General features: G+C 42.2%; 1 protein-coding gene across 2 annotated transcripts in view; it reads left to right on the forward strand.

Annotated features, from left to right (window-relative positions):
- Positions 1-17,497, forward strand: part of zgc:64051 (leukocyte surface antigen CD53) — a 171,342-nt gene that overhangs the window by 141,571 nt on the left and 12,274 nt on the right. Inside the window, exons 1-2 of one of the 2 annotated variants that reach the window (XM_062025409.1) lie at positions 12,710-13,015; positions 16,361-16,474. In XM_062025409.1, coding sequence (XP_061881393.1) covers positions 16,412-16,474 — 63 coding nt within the window. In that variant the 5' untranslated portion in view covers positions 12,710-13,015; positions 16,361-16,411. Of the gene's footprint in view, positions 1-12,709; positions 13,016-16,360; positions 16,475-17,497 lie in introns of those variants that run through there. The other variant, XM_062025410.1, reaches the window with a different exon arrangement.

Here is a 17,497-nt window from a genome sequence, read left to right on the forward strand (position 1 = left end):
CATCACCCGGCCACTACAACACAACCACTACCTGGAAGGACTTTAACAGAAGTAGATCCCTCTAAACATGGAATAAAATCAATATAGTCACCTTTACACTCCTTTCACCCAATATAGTACTGTACATTACAGTACTCGCTGGTAGCATCACCCGGCCACTACAACACAACCACTACCTGGAAGTACTTTAACATAAGTAGAGCCCTCTAAACATGTAATAAAATCCATATAGTCACCTTTACACTCCTTTCACCCAATATAGTACTGTACATTACAGTACTCGCTGGTAGCATCACCCGGCCACTACAACACAACCACTACCTGGAAGTACTTTAACATAAGTAGAGCCCTCTAAACATGTAATAAAATCCATATAGTCACCTTTACACTCCTTTCACCCAATATAGTACTGTACATTACAGTACTCGCTGGTAGCATCACCCGGCCACTACAACACATCCACTACCTGGAAGTACTTTAACATAATTAGAGCCCTCTAAACATGGAATAAAATCCATATATTCACCTTTACACTCCTTTCACCCGATATAGTACTGTACATTCCAGTACTCGCTGGTAGTATCACCCGGCCACTACAACACGACCGCTACCTGGAAGTACTTTAACATAATTAGAGCCCTCTAAACATGGAATAAAATACATATAGTCACCTTCACACTCCTTTCACCCAATATAGTACTGTACATTACAGTACTCGCTGGTAGCATCACCCGGCCACTACAACACGACCACTACCTGGAAGTACTTCATCGCAACCTAAACAATTATTCTCGGATAGAACTGGGCTACCAAGTAGAAACGCTATGGGTGGCTAAAAGACGGAACGGCACTTCTACTTCCGGTTGAAAGCACTAAATGGAAGGACCTGCAATGAGTGAACTCGTCCAAAAGATGGCGCCGTAGCACAAACAACAACACACTTCATAAAAATTATTTGTATTATGGCCGTCGGCGAAGAAAAATCCACAATTTAGCCGCACCGTTTTATAAGCCGCAGGGTTCAAAGTGTGTGGGGGGGCAGGGGGGGAAATAGCTACTTGTAGTCCAGAATTGACGATAGAGGTACATTGAGCTTCTGTAAGAAGACAAAAATCAGTGAAAAGTGAGGGACAGGAAGTGCCCTTTAAGTGCCGCAATACCAAATTATCTCATTTGTATCATTGGCCGCAACGCATGTGTGCGTAATTGTTTATGAAAGATGAAACAAATTGTCTTTAAATATCTTTAGAAACAAATATTTGCGTTTTTAACATTTCAGCGTTTTCTGATTAGTTAATTTTTTTTGTTCATTTCATTCATAGACCCATAAAGAAAGGACCACAGGTGGACATCCTGACAGAAGTTGTATCTTCACAGATGGCAACACAAAAAACAACAAATAAAAAAGCTAGATACTATTTTTTAACAACAAAAAAAAATGGAACCTTAAAAAAAATACTCATTTAAATGTAATTCAAACGGCAATCTAGTTTGAATTAACCGTTTTCATTGCAATGTAATGTATCACATCTGCAGTGAAGCACCGCTGCCTCCCTCTGGCGGAAAAAACAAGCCACTGCAAGTAACCCACAATAGAATAGAATAGAATACAATGCCTTTTGTTGTCACTATACACAGGTACATTGAGATTAAAAGCAACTCCAGTATCAGTGCGACAGTCTACAAACATAGGAAGGAAATAAAATAAAATAGTGCAAAAGGAGCTAAGGTGCACAGTCCAGTCCTGCTGTTTAAATATTATACTATATACATACAGTATATACTGTAATGGTACCGGGGAGAAGAAGACGGCACTGTCCGCAAGGTAGGAGGCCGGCACCCAGGATCGGTCCTCCGGTCTATAGTCCTCCCAGTCAACCAGGTAGACCAACCCCCTACCCTGCCAATGAACCCTGAGGATCTCCTTCACCATCCACACCGGATCACCGCTCTCGAGGACCCTGGGAGAAGGGGGGCCAGGGGTGGGGGACGAGAGAGGGCTGATAGACACAGGCTTGATCTGAGACACGTGAAAACTTGGGTGGATCTTTATGGAAGACGGGAGAGAGAGACGAGCGGCAGCAGGGTTGACAATGGCGTTGATGTGGAAAGGCCCCACGTAGCGGGGTGACAATTTAGAGGACTGTACCTTGAGGTGGAGGTCAATGGCCCGTAACATCACCTGCTGCCCAGGCTGATAGGAGTGTGCTGGGATGTGGTGCCGGTTGGCGTTGAGGCGTATCCTGTCCGACGTCTTCACTAAGGCTGCCCGAGCAGTCTTCCAGATGGTCTGGCAGCGTTTAAGGTGGGACTTACCGCTGCTTCGACCTCTTGCTGTAAAAACATGGGTGGTTGGTAGCCTAGAGAGCACTCAAAAGGGGACATACCTTTGGCGGAGCTGGTCATGGAGTTCAGGCCCGGCCCTAACCAATCTGGCGCCCTAGGCAAGATTTTAGGTGGCGCCCCCCCACATCGGCAGTGAAGTGTATATACTCACAAGAAACCGAATAGCTTTGTCTTTGACCTTTTTTTTTACTTAAAGAAAGCAAATTAACAATCAGAATAGTTAACAAGATAAAAAAAAAAGAATAAATAAATGAATACAAAAAATAAAAAATGAATATATGAAATACAATATTTTTTACATACATAAACACAAAATAAAACGTGTCAACAAGTTGCATAAAATAAATTAAAAATACAATATAAATAAGGCACTGCACAAAACAAGATATCAAACCAGTATGACTTTAACAACTATATTACAAAAAAAGGAGATCTACAGAGTTCTCTATTTGTGCTTTTTAATATTGCATTAACTAGAATGACTTACAAATGACTACACCACCCCCTCATCAACCTCACATCACCTGCTACAGCCTTACTCTCCTAGTCTTTCTTGCAGCAAAGTCATCTACAACATCATCATATGACAACTGATTTGAGACCACATGATTTATGCTTATGATGGAAAGTCCACTGAGACGTTCTTGCATCATAGTAGATCTCAGGTAGGTTTCAATGATTTTGAGCTTAGAGAAGCTTCTTTCAGCAGCAGCCACTGTAACAGGAAGAGTGGCAGAGATTCTCAGAGCAACCCACATGTTGGGGTACATTTCTGCCAGCTTCTTCTCATGCAGGAAGGTCAAGAGTTCCATCTTTGTCATGTTCTTTGATGGCAATGGTGGGAAATTCTGCATTTCCATTGCAAGTTCTGTGCCATTAATGTCCAGCTGGCTGTCATGGGTCAGAGTAATACTCAGGGTTTGGCACTGCTGTAGCAGCTCTTCTTTTTGTAAGTTGTGGAAATTGAGGAGTACTCCAAACTTGTCATTCACCTCTCCAAGGCTCTGAAATCTCTCATCGAGTGAAGAGATGGCTGTATCTACTACCACATTAAAAAATGTGGTTTCCATTTTTTTAAGTGCATCTTGTATGGGCTCATCTGGAGACTCACAACCGAAGTGCCTTTTGGTGGTTCTCAATCGCTTTTGTTTGAGTTCAGCCTCCACATTCATTTCTTCACACATTTATTGTCATCATTACAGTGAAATGCTGAATAGCAGAATGCAAAGTAACAGCATAATATATTATATGAGAATGTTATGTTATGATTATCTTTAACCGAATCACAGCAGTGCTCAAATTAAAAAGCAGCATTCCCTCTCATGTGATATTGCTTAATTAACATTAATGATGTGCACTTTAACAACTAGGCTTACAACTATACTTAATATATAAAGGGGTGGAAAAGTGACTATTACCTGCAGGGCAAACATTAGCTAACCAGAAGGCAATAACAATGTAAACAAAAAAGACCTGCTTAAAAGATCTAATACAAATGTCCCTGAGGAATGTAAGGTGGGAGTACTGTAATTACCTAACGTTACATTATTATTTTCTATAACAATTTAGCCCCCTCCACAATATTAACCCGACGTTAAAACAGAACTAGCTATTTATTGATTAGCAATTGCCGAATCATGTAACATTAGCTTAATGCTAAAAAGCCAGATTACTATCACATTCTGTAACAGACAAATAATTTAATGTAGGCTAACGTTACCTACCTGCTACCTCTGTCTTTTTCTCGTTTCTCCTCCTCTTCTTTTCTCTTTTTTTTTCCCCTGGGCACCTGACAGTTTTGGCCGTTTTGACATCTTGTGTTGATTTTTTGATGTGGTGACGTCCAAAAAGAGTCATAATACGGGAAGGGAGGGGGCGCACCGTGCGGGGGGAGTAACAAATAATATTTCTATTAAATAGGCTTTACTTTGCATTTTAATTAACGTGGGATTATTTTTTGTATTTAGAAATAATAGTACCAACTTATTTTCTTTTTTTCTTTTTTTTCTTTCTCCAACATTTGTGGCACTGGCGTGGCGCCCCCTGATGGACGGCGCCCTTAGCATTTGCCTATACGGCCTATGCCACGGGCCGGCCTTGATGGAGTTAAAAGCGTACTCCTCCCAGGGTATGTATTTGCTCCAGTGAGAGGGTTGGCGGGCGGCGACGCAGCGGAGCATTGTCTCTAACCCCTGGTTGGCTCTCTCTGCTTGTCTGTTACTTTGTGGGTGATATCCAGAGGTGAGGCTGACCGTTGCCCCAATTCCCTTGCAGAATGACTGCCACACACGGGAAGTGAACTGGGGGCCACGGTCAGAGAGGATGTCCTGGGGGATGCCGTGGAGTCTGACCACGTGTCGGATGAGTAAGTCGGCAGCCTCGGCTGTGGAGGGAAGCTTGAGGAGGGGGACAAAATGTGCAGCCTTGGAGAATCTATCAATAATGGTTAGAATAGTCGTATTACCTTGGGAGGCAGGGGTCACAAAATCAAGAGCAATGTGGGACCAGGGTCGGCCAGGAATAGGTAGGGGGCGTAAGAGTCCCGCCGGAGGGCTGTGGGAAGCCTTGTTGCGGGCGCACGTGGAACAAGCGGCGATGAACTCTCTGTTGTCGGTCTCTATAGATGGCCACCAGAATGAGCGCCGGATGAATGATAGCGAGCGGTGGACCCCCGGGTGGAAAGCGAAGATACTAGAGTGACCCCTGTCCAGTACCTTGGGTCGGAGGTCGGAACAAACAGTCTGTTGGGGGGGGTCCACCACCCGGTCCCGGATTCACAAGGAGTGCCGCCTTTACCAGTGCCTCGATCTCCCAGGTGATCATCCCCACCACCCGGGCAGGGGGAAGAATTGGTTCGCCTGTGGTGTGCTGATATATGAGAACTGTCTGGAGAGGGCATCAGCCTTTGTGTTGCGGGAGCCTGGTCTGAAGGAGAGAGTGTAGTCAAATCTACTGAAAAATTGTGCCCATCGTGCCTGACAGTCATTAAGTCTCTTGACAGAGCAAATATGGATGAGGTTGAAAACCAGGAACGGATGCTTTTCCCCCTCCAGCCAGTGTCTCCACTCAGTTATGGCGTCGTGTACTGCCAGCAGTTCCCGATTTCCTGCGTTGTAGTTGCGCTCTGGTGGTGTGAGTCTTCTGGAAAAAAATGCACATGGATGCAAGACATTATTATCTCTGGCACGCTGGGAGAGTACCGCCCCGATACCCGAATCCGATGCGTCCACCTCGACGATAAACGGGCAGTCTGGATCGGGGTGGACGAGCACAGGTGCGGAGGTGAAGCTCCTCTTCAGCCCCTGGAAGGCGACACTGGCTTCCTTGATCCATCGAAATGGGATGAGGGTGGAAGTGAGGGTGTGGAGAGGAGCGGCCACCTTGCTGAAGTTCTTTATGAAGCGGCGGTAGAATCCCGCGAAACCCAGAAAACGTTTCAATTCCGTCCATGTGGAGGGTTGTGGCCACTCCATTACTGCCTCTGCGTTCTTGGGATCCGCCTTAATGTGTTCCTCTTGAATAATGTGGCCCAGAAAGTTAACTGATGAATTGTGGAACTCACATTTTTCAGCCTTGACGAACAGGCGGTTCTCCAGTAGAAGCTGCAGGACAAGTCGGACATGCTGTTGGTGTTTCTGTAGAGTTTTTGAAAAAATGAGAATATCGTCAAGGTACACCACAACAAACTGGTCCAACATGTCCCACAGTACGTCGTTGACCAGGGCCTGGAAAACCGCTGGGGCGTTCGTCAGGCCAAAGGGCATCATCCTGTATTCGAGGTGCCCCAGGTGCTTGTTGAAAGCTGTCTTCCATTCGTCACCTTCCTGATGCGTACCAGGTGGTACGCGTTGCGGAGATCCAATTTACTGAAAACTGTGGCGGGGGCGAAGGTCTCGAAGGAAGAGCTCAGGAGAGGGAGAGGGAGAGGGTATCTATCCTTGATAGTGATGTTATTCAGTTGGCGGTAGTCAATACAGGGGCGTAGAGATCCGTCCTTCTTGCCCACAAAGAAGAATCCTGCTGCCATCGGGGACTTAGAGGGGGTAATGATGCCGGAGGCGAGAGAGTCCGAAATGTAGTCCTGCATGGCCTTCTTTTCGTGCAGGGACAGATTGAGACCAGGCAATGTGGGGATCGTGCTTGCGGAGCCAAGAGCGTCCAAGGACTAGGGGGGCGATGGGGATGTAAATGTCTGTCAGGGAGGGGAGAGGGCAGCCGATGATCCGCTGTGCTGCCTTTACCACTCTCTGGAGCCTCTCCCTGTCTGCAACGGTGCAGCTGCCGTACCATGCTGTGATGCAGTATGTCAGCAGGCTCTCAATGGATGAGCGGTAGAAGTTCAGCAGTAGGTTGGAGTCCAGGTTGTACTTCTTGAGGACTCTCAGGAAGTGCAGCTGCTGCTGAGCCTTCTTAGTGATAGCAGTAGTGTTCTCTGACCAGGAGATGTTGTCAGAGATAAGGACGCCAAGAGACAGGAAGGTGTGGACCCTCTCCACACACTCACCCTTGATGTAGAGGGGGCTAGGTCAGTGCTGTGTTTCCTGAAGTCGACGACGATCTCCTTGGTTCTCTTGGTGTTCAGAGCAAGGTTGTTCTCTGAGCACCAGTCTGCCAACTTCCGGACCTCCTCTCTGTAGGCTCCCTCGTCCCCCTTTGAGATGAGTCCGACCACCGCAGTGTCGTCCGCGAACTTCACTATGAGGTTGTTGTTGTGGGTCGGACTGCAGTCGTAGGTGTAGAGGCAGTACAGAAGAGGGCTCAGCACACAGCCCTGTGGGGAGCCGGTATTCAACGTGCGGGTGGAGGAGAGGTGGGGGCCGAGTCGCACAGTCTGGGGCCGGTTGGAGAGAAAGTCCTTAATCCAGGCACAAGTGAGGGGGAACGCAAGAACGCATATGTCACTTCAATTCAAATCATGCTGTGTTACTGTATAGAACTGTCAATGCTTGGTCTTTGGCGTGGTTTGCTCTCCCGTGGTGCAAAAGAAATGGAACGGACGTGGCGTGCAGGTAAAGACATAGTTTAATTATAACTATAAACTACAAAGTACAAACAAAAGGGTACAAACAAAAGGCGCTCACAGCGGAGGTAAAAAAACTTCACTAGGAAAAAACAAAAGGCGCGCACAATGGCGGAGAACTATGAACATTAAACAAACAAAAACTTACGTGACAAGAGATGAAACAAGAACTAACGTGACAAGGAACTGTGGACATGGCATGAATGGGTGATGTCGCCAGGACGAACAACAGAAACAGAAAAGCCTATATAGTGACAAGATAAGTGAAAACAGGTGCGTGACTAACTGTGAACAGGTGCGTGACATGACAATGTGAAAACGTGAGACAGGTGTGTGTGAGTACAAACGTGGAACAGGTGAAACTAATGGTTGCTATGGTGACAAACAAAACCAGGAAGTGAAACAAGGAACTAAGGAAGTGTCCAAAAAACAAAACAGCACATGGCCAAACAAAAACATGAACACAGACATGACAGAACCCCCCCCTTACGGACAGATCCCAGATGTCCAAAAACAAAAAACAGGATCAAGAGTCATGGGAGGGGGGGAGGGGGACATGGCGGTGGGTCGCCAGACCAGGTGTCCCCGAATCCACCGGGGCAGAGTCAGGTGGCGGCGGCGGGTAGACCGCCGCTGAACCTGACGAGGTGGGCGACCTGGGAATGGCCACATTCGTGGCAGACGAGGAGGTCGGCGCACCTGGCGTGGCGGACGCCCATGGAATGGCCACATCCTTGGCCGACGAGGAGGTGGGCGCGTTGTCGTGGCAGGCGGCGAAGCTTGGCGTGGGGGGTCTTTGTCTTGGCGTGGGTGGTCTTGGCCTTGGCGGTCTTGGTCTTGGCAGCGTGGGTCATGGTCTTGGCAGCGTGGGTCTTGGTCTTGGACTTGGCGTGGTTGGTCTTGGACTTGGACTTGGCGTGGTTGGTCTTGGTCTTGGACTTGGCGTGGTTGGTCTTGGTCTTGGACTTGGCGAGGGTCTGGGTCTTGGTCTTGGACTTGGTCTTGGACTTGGCGTGGTTGGTCTTGGTCTTGGACTTGGACTTGGCGTGGTTGGTCTTGGTCTTGGACTTGGACTTGGCGTGGTTGGTCTTGGTCTTGGACTTGGCGAGGGTCTGGGTCTTGGTCTTGGACTTGGTCTTGGACTTGGCGTGGTTGGTCTTGGTCTTGGACTTGGCGTGGTTGGTCTTGGTCTTGGTCACTTGGCGGGTCTTGGTCTTGGTCACTTGGCGGGTCTTGGTCTTGGCTTTGGTCTTGGCGTGGGACAGCCACGGGCGGCACTTGGCGGCGTGGGGCAGCCACGGGCGGCACTTGGCGGCGTGGGGCAGCCACGGGCGGCACTTGGCGGCGTGGGGCAGCCACGGGCGGCACTTGGCGGCGTGGGGCAGCCACGGGCGGCACTTGGCGGCGTGGGGCAGCCACGGGCGGAACTTGGCGGCGTGGGGCTGCGACTGGCGGCACTTGGCGGCGTGGGGCTGCGACTGGCGGCACTTGGCGGCGTGGGGCTGCGACTGGCGGCACTTGGCGTGGAGCAGGTACTGGTGGCGCTTGGCGTGGAGCAGGTACTGGTGGCGCTTGGCGTGGAGCAGGTACTGGTGGCGCTTGGCGTGGAGCAGGTACTGGTGGCGCTTGGCGTGGAGCAGGTACTGGTGGCGCTTGGCGTGGAGCAGGTAGATCTTGGCATGGTCGAAAAACTGGTGGTGGTGGTCGTGCTGGTGGCTGTGGCTTGGCGTGACGAAAGACTGGTGGTGGTGGTCGTGCTGGGGGCTGTGGCTTGGCATGACGAAAGACTGGTGGTGGGGGTCGTGCTGGTGGCTGTGGCTTGGCAGGTCGAAAGACAGGTGGTGGGGGTCGTGCTGGAGGCTGTGGCTTGGCGTGACGAAAGACTGGTGGTGGGGGTCGTGCTGGTGGCTGTGGCTTGGCAGGTCGAAAGACAGGTGGTGGTGGTCGTGCTGGAGGCTGTGGCTTGGCGTGACGATGCTGACCCACCCCACCTGAACAATTCCCAGCCCTAGCCCCCCCCTCAAGGAGCGGATCCCAGACGCGCTCCCCGCGGTCTGGAACCGTCTTTTGGGGTGGGCGGAGGGGGTTCAGGAGGAGGGCAGAATCCTCCCCTCTAAATTGTCCAAAAGGTCTTTCGTTCCCCCCCACCTGGGCTTTTGTGGGTGAAAAAAAAATTTCTGACTTGGGCGTGGCATGAGTCCTGGGGGGCGGGGCATGAAAATTGGGTGACTGTGATTGACAGGATCTGATTTCTAAAAACATGTCTTGGTAATATTTAATCATGGATTTAGAGTCTTTGGTTGGATGTGGCTGACAAGAAAAAGAGTTCAGGGGAAAAAAATCCATGACGTCACCCACTGGCAGCGGCGTGACGTCGTCCTGGGGAAGCCGGGCTGGCTGCAGCTCGTTTCCGCCCGGAGGGGGAGGAGCTTGCGGGAACGATGCGTCCTTTCCAATGCTTGTGGAAGCCCTCCCTGACGTCCTTCGTTGGGAGCGGCGCTTCCGGGACTGCGGGGACGCAGCGCCATCCTCGGACCAAAGGGAGCTGATCGGCACCAGTTTGCCGGTCGGACCCCACATGAGATCCCTGCGCTCCATGGGGGAATGGCGGAGTGTCTCGGCTTCCATGGCGCGCAGGACCTCCCACGTTACCTCGTCAAAATTGTCCCATTTTTTTGCGGAAGAGCTCTCGTGCTGGCGACATCTGTCAATGCTTGGTCTTTGGCGTGGTTTGCTCTCCCGTGGTGCAAAAGAAATGGAACGGACGTGGCGTGCAGGTAAAGACATAGTTTAATTATAACTATAAACTACAAAGTACAAACAAAAGGGTACAAACAAAAGGCGCTCACAGCGGAGGTAAAAAAAACTTCACTAGGAAAAAACAAAAGGCGCGCACAATGGCGGAGAACTATGAACATTAAACAAACAAAAACTTACGTGACAAGGAACTGTGGACATGGCATGAATGGGTGATGTCGCCAGGACGAACAACAGAAACAGAAAAGCCTATATAGTGACAAGATAAGTGAAAACAGGTGCGTGACTAACTGTGAACAGGTGCGTGACATGACAATGTGAAAACGTGAGACAGGTGTGTGTGAGTACAAACGTGGAACAGGTGAAACTAATGGTTGCTATGGTGACAAACAAAACCAGGAAGTGAAACAAGGAACTAAGGAAGTGTCCAAAAAACAAAACAGCACATGGCCAAACAAAAACATGAACACAGACATGACAAGAACTAATTAAAATATGACTTATTATATTTATGTTTAAAGTCTGTGTGGAGCGCTGATCAACACAACTGCCTCCAGTTAGTAATTAAGAGAAACACGAGCACATTTTGGCAACACTCTGCATTTGGAAAAAAAACAAAATAGTTGAATAAAAGGTGAAATGTAACGGGAAAAAATAGCAATATTTACACTAATAACACGAAGCTGCCATGCAGGCTGTTTTTACTTTAAAACTGTCAATGCTAAAAATAAAATATTGCATCAAAATCAATGTTGTGAATTATTGACCTATTTAAGGCTCCAATTTAATCAAATATTCCACTTTGAAATATTTTTGTGTACAATATTGCACATTTTTGTCATAAAAACATGTTATATATATATATATATATATATACTGTATATATATGCTCGTCAGCAGGGAAACCTGCGAAACAGGCTTGTAGGGATGATATAGCCTCTGTGTTTTTTCCTGACCTAACGTATATCCCGGTATTGAGCACTGTATAACAGATAAACCACAGAAACCTCAACTATATATATATATATATATATAACCCCACGCGGGCAGAAAAAACGAGACGCCCTTCCGCAAGAGGCCCAGAGACTCCACGCAGCCGGACGGGAAGACCGCCCCGCCCCACCAGCAACCGGGCCCCCAACTTGCACCCAGACGACGGCACAACATTGGGCGCGAAGGACGGCGCAGCAGAACGCGAGGGCTGACATCCAACAAACCAACCAACGCGACAACAAATGGGAACAAAGCCGGCAAGTTCGCCAGCCCCGACAACCACCACATGCTGCCACAAGTCCCAACATCGGCCACCCACCCCCGCACCAGACCCAGCAGCCACGGGCGCCCTCACCCCAATCAGTACAAATTACACATAAAGCAAAAAACAGTAGTAGTTATTTACTTGTTATTGGTTGGCGTTACCATCAAGTGGTACTTGTATTCATGGGACTATATAAATATGTGTATATTGTACTTATGTACTGTATTTTTGTGCCAAAGAAAAGTGAGTAAAGTGGGTAAAAGGTTATTGATGATATATTGTAATAAGACCAGTAAATGTATCATTGTAAATAATCATAATAATGATGATAAGAAAACGAGTTATTTGATTGATAAAATAAGGGGTGGGAGTAAATAAGTTACACTTCTTCCCACTCCTTTTTGGCCATTATTTATTGTTTTGAATTTGTATGTGTTTTCATTGTGAAATATTTGTTTGTATTTCTCTACCTTAGTGTAATGTTATCAAGGTTACTTCCTTTTTTCACAATTTTGTTTTTTTAACGCGTCCAAATTAAACTACGACTACTAACTTGTACAACATGCAAAGTAGAAAATATCCTAAACATTTATTCATGTAGTAAAAATATCTCCTACCATCCTTGGCAATCAAAGCATGATCGTAACAATCCACATGTCGTGTTATTCGTGCGCGAAACTGCTATCTAAACATGGAGGTGTAGCTCCTCTCCTCTAAGTGCAAGTGCTCCTAAAGCAGGAACGCAAATTCTGTATTCCTACAAAATAGAAAATCTCGCAAGTAATTTTTTAAAATTCTCTTTAAAAGCGTGTTTATTTCCTTTTCGTGTGGAGCTGTTTCAAAAAGCAGAATGTTTAAAAACATTTCATTCATGGTATTAAAAACTTCAACACGATCTGTCTAGGCTACACTTATTAATGACAAGAAAGTATATCTTTCTGCGATTAATTTTGAGGTAACTACGAACAAAATGTGATTAATGGCGATTAAATATTTTGAACGTTGAAAGTAAAAATATCGCACATTTTGTGTTTTTGGCAGGAAAAACATGGTTTTCCTTATCATAAAGGGCAAAAAACATTTAAAAAAATACACAACATTTTATAATGACTTAAGCGTTAAAAAACAAATTAGTTTAGGGCTTATTTTTAATATTTTTATGACTGGGACTCTTCTGGGTCCCCGGGACCAAACTTAAGGGGCGCCCTAATGGTTAAAAAAAAAAAATCTTTATTTTGGTTTTGAAAATGAAAACAAACAAAATGGCCGCCGCATGCTTGGATTTTTCTGTGTGGCCCTCATGTAAAAACTTTTTTTTTTTTTTTTAGTTAGCACACCCCTACTCTAAGTAATTATTATTGGATGTATATCCTCCTACTTTCCCAAAACCTTGAGTCTTTTGGTGATGTTGAAGAGGAACTTTCCAAACTTGTGAATTCAGTTTCAGGCCCACACCCGTTGCCATGGTGACCATGGCTCACATGGTTAGCGGAGCATAGCTAAATATATATATATATTTTTTAAAGCCCTTCGCAAAGAAAGAGGAAGTGAAGACTGAAAGCCGCTCGAAGCGCAAACAGAACAGAACAGGAAGTGGAAAGTAGCAGCACACAATATTTCAAGATTTCTTTACGGTAAGATCTTTTTGTCTTTCCAACTTCTTCAATGTATTTGTGGTAAATGTTGGACTTTGTGGTTCTTTTCTCAGCATTTGCTCAACTCCTGTTCTCAATGTGCTGCAATATAAAATAAAACAAATATATTTACATATATATGTATGTATATCTGTATATATGCAAAAATATATAGATATATAGATATATATATACATATATGTATATTTATGTATAATATTTCACTTTTAAATATTATTTGGGGGAAAAATATTGCATATTTCGTGTTTTTGTCATTAAAACAAGGTTTTATCTGAGGAAAAGAGCATACATAAACACATTAAAAAAGGATTAAAAACGAATAATCGACGGATTGATCTGAAGTTGATCTAGAGATTTAGGTGTGGAAAGTAAAAACATTAAAAAAAATATGGATGACTTATTTTGAACACTTTTTTTGAATGGGACCCTGTTGGAGCGACAAGAATTTAGAGGGATTTTTTTTTTTTAAACTGTCATTACATGGATGGATGGATGCTCAAATAATAATAATGATGGTATGTAAGTATGTAGTTAAGGACCCTTTGTAAAAAGGAAAGACAGGAAATGTGTCAGTGACTTCCTTTTTAAAAAAAATACTGTTTTATTCTATTTACTTTTATTCATTAAATGTATCCTTTTTCTTTCTTTTTTCTTTTTCATTGATTTTTTTAGTATTTGTTTATTTTTTTAATTTGTTTATTTTTGTCAGAGAGACTTCCTCGAATGGTGTCTTGAAAGAAAATATGAGTGAATTATTTTGAACACTTTTTTTGAGTGGGACCCTTTTGGGTCCCCAAGAACTTTAGTATGATTTTTTTTTTAAACTGTCATTGCTCAAATAATAATAATGATGGTATAATATTAATATTAATAATTCTGTAATCAAGGATACTTTGTAAAAATGAAAGACAGGAAATGTGTCAGTGATTTCCTTTTTTTAAAAATACTGTTTTATTTGTAATTACTTTTATTCTTTAATGTACCCATTTTTTTTAATTATTTTTTTTTTCATTTATTTTTGTAGTATTTATTTATTTTTTTCATTTGTTTATTTATTTCAGAGTTACTTCCTCGATTGGTGTCTTGAAAAAAAAAAAGTATATGACTTATTTTGAACAGTTATTTTGAGTGAGACCCTTTTGGATCCCCAAGAATTTTAGTAGGATTTATTTTTTTAACTGTCATTGCTCAAATAATAATAATGAATCAAAATCAATGTTGTGATGAATTATTGACACATATTTTAATTTTAATTATTAGAAAATATATATATATATATATATATATATATATATATATATATATATATATATATATATATATATATATATATATATATATATATATATATATATATATATATATATATATATATATGTATATATATATATATATATATATATATATATATATATATATATATATATATATATATATATATATATATATATATATATATATAATTGTATTTACTTATATTCTTTAATTTATTTATTTCAATGTTGTGATGAATTATTGACACATATTTTAATTTTAATTATTAGAAAAAAAAGAAAATATATATATATATATATATATATATATATATATATATATATATATATATATATATATATATAATAATTGTATTTACTTATATTCTTTAATTTATTTATTTATTTTAATTTGTGTTTATTTATTTATTTAAAATTTGTATTTATTTATTTTTATTAATTTGTTTATTTTTTTCAGAGTGACTTCCTCCAGTGGTGTCTTGAATTATTGACTCATATTTTAACATATTTTAATTATATATATATATATATATATATATATATATATATATATATATATATATATATATATATATATATATATATATATATGTATATATATATATATATATATATATATATATATATATATATATATATATATATATATATATATATATATATATATATGTCTTAATTAGATTATCCAAAAAATAGTGCTCGATACCGTGGTAGAGCGTAATATGTATGCATATTACATATATTATATATTATATATATGCAAAAATCTCCTGAGGATTGAGGAAATCCCTCATGAAACAGGCCTGTAGAGATGAAATAGTCTTGTGATTTTTTCCCACACATACATATATATATATATATATATATATATATATATATATATATATATATATATATATATATATATATATATATATATATATATATATATATGGCAGCACGGTGGAAGAGGGGTTAGTGCGTCTGTCTCACAATACGAAGGTCCTGAGTAGTCGTGAGTTCAATCCCGGCCTCGGGATCTTTCTGTGTGGAGTTTGCATGTTCTCCCCGTGACTGCGTGGGTTCCCTCCGGGTACACCGGCTTCCTCCCATCTCCAAAGACATGCACCTGGCGATAGGTTGATTGGCAACACTAAATTGGCCTTAGTGTTTTAATGTGAGTGTGAATGTTGTCTGTCTATCTGTGTTGGCCCTGCGATGAGGTGGCGACTTGTCCAGGGTGTACCCCGCCTTCCACCCAATTGTAGCTGAGATAGGCTCCAGCGCCCCCCGTGACCCCAAAGGGAATAAGCGGTAGAAAATGGATGGATATATATATATATATATATATATATATATATATATATATATATATATATATATATATATATATATATATATATATATTAGGGCTGCAACAACTAATCGATTAAATCGATTAAAATCGATTATAAAAATAGTTGGCGATTAATTTAGTCATCGATTCGTTGGATCTATGCGCATGCGCAGAGGCAATTTTTTTAAATATTCTTTTATTTAATTATTTTTAGTTTTTTTTTAAAATAAACCTTTATTTATAAACTGCAACATGTACAAACAGCTGAGAAACAATAATCAAAATAAGTATGGTGCCAGTATGCTGTTTTTTTCCCAATAAAATACTGGAAAGGATAAAAATGTAGTTTGTCTCTTTTATCCGATTATTAATCGATTAATCGAAGTAATAATCGGCAGATTAATCGATTATCAAATTAATCGTTAGTTGCAGCCCTAATATATATATATATATATATATATATACATATATATATATATATATATATATATATATATATATATATATATATATATATATATATATATATATATATATATATATATATATATACATATATATATATATATATATATATATATATATATATATATATATATATATATATATATATATATATATATATATATATATATATATACTGTTTTATTTGTGTTTACTTATTGTTTGTTGTATTATTTTAAAAAAATTGTTTGTATTTTTGGATTTCTTTTCATTTGTTTATTTATTTTCCAGAGTGACTTCCTGTTCGTCTTCTCTGCTTGCCGCCATCTTGGGACCAGAAACATGACTCACGGCTGCCTCAAGTGTTTGAAATACACCATGTGTGTCGCCAACCTCCTCTGCTTCGTACGTGTATACTGCTCACATCGCACATGATATCTCACACAAGTAAACATGCTTCAGGACTGCCTGTATCACACATGATACCACACACAAGTAAACACTCGGCAGGACTGCTTGTATCGCACATGATATCACACACAAGTAAAGACGCTGCAGGACTGCTTGTATTGCACATGATATCACACACAAGTAAACATGCTTCAGGACTGCCTGTATCACACATGATACCACACACAAGTAAACACTCGGCAGGACTGCTTGTATCGCACATGATATCACACACAAGTAAAGACGCTGCAGGACTGCTTGTATTGCACATGATATCACACACAAGTAAACAGGCTGCAAAACTGCTTTTATTGCACATGATATCACACACAAGTAAACAGGCTGCAAAACTGCTTGTATCGCACATGATATCACACACAAGTAAACACTCTGCAGGACTGCTTGTATCGCACATGACATCACACACAAGTAAACACTCTGCAGGACAGCTAGTATCGCACACGATATCTCACACAAGTAAACACTCTGCAGGACTGCTTGTATCACACATGACATCACACACAAGTAAACAGGCTGCAAGACTGCTTGTATCGCACATGACATCACACACAAGTAAACACTCTGCAGGACTGCTTGTATCGCACATGACATCACACACAAGTAAACACTCTGCAGGACAGCTAGTATCGCACACGATATCTCACACAAGTAAACACTCTGCAGGACTGCTTGTATCACACATGACATCACACACAAGTAAACAGGCTGCAAGACTGCTTGTATCGCACATGACATCACACACAAGTAAACACTCTGCAGGACTGCTTGTATCGCACATGACATCACACACAAGTAAACACTCTGCAGGACAGCTAGTATCGCACATGACATCACACACATGTAAACAGGCTGCAAGACTGCTTGTATCGCACATGACATCACACACAAGTAAACAGGCTGCAAGACTGCTTGTATCGCACATGATATCACACACAAGTAAACACTCTGCAGGACAGG

The sequence above is a fragment of the Entelurus aequoreus genome, linkage group LG17 (genome assembly GCF_033978785.1).
Source record: "Entelurus aequoreus isolate RoL-2023_Sb linkage group LG17, RoL_Eaeq_v1.1, whole genome shotgun sequence".
Lineage (NCBI taxonomy): Eukaryota > Metazoa > Chordata > Actinopteri > Syngnathiformes > Syngnathidae > Entelurus > Entelurus aequoreus.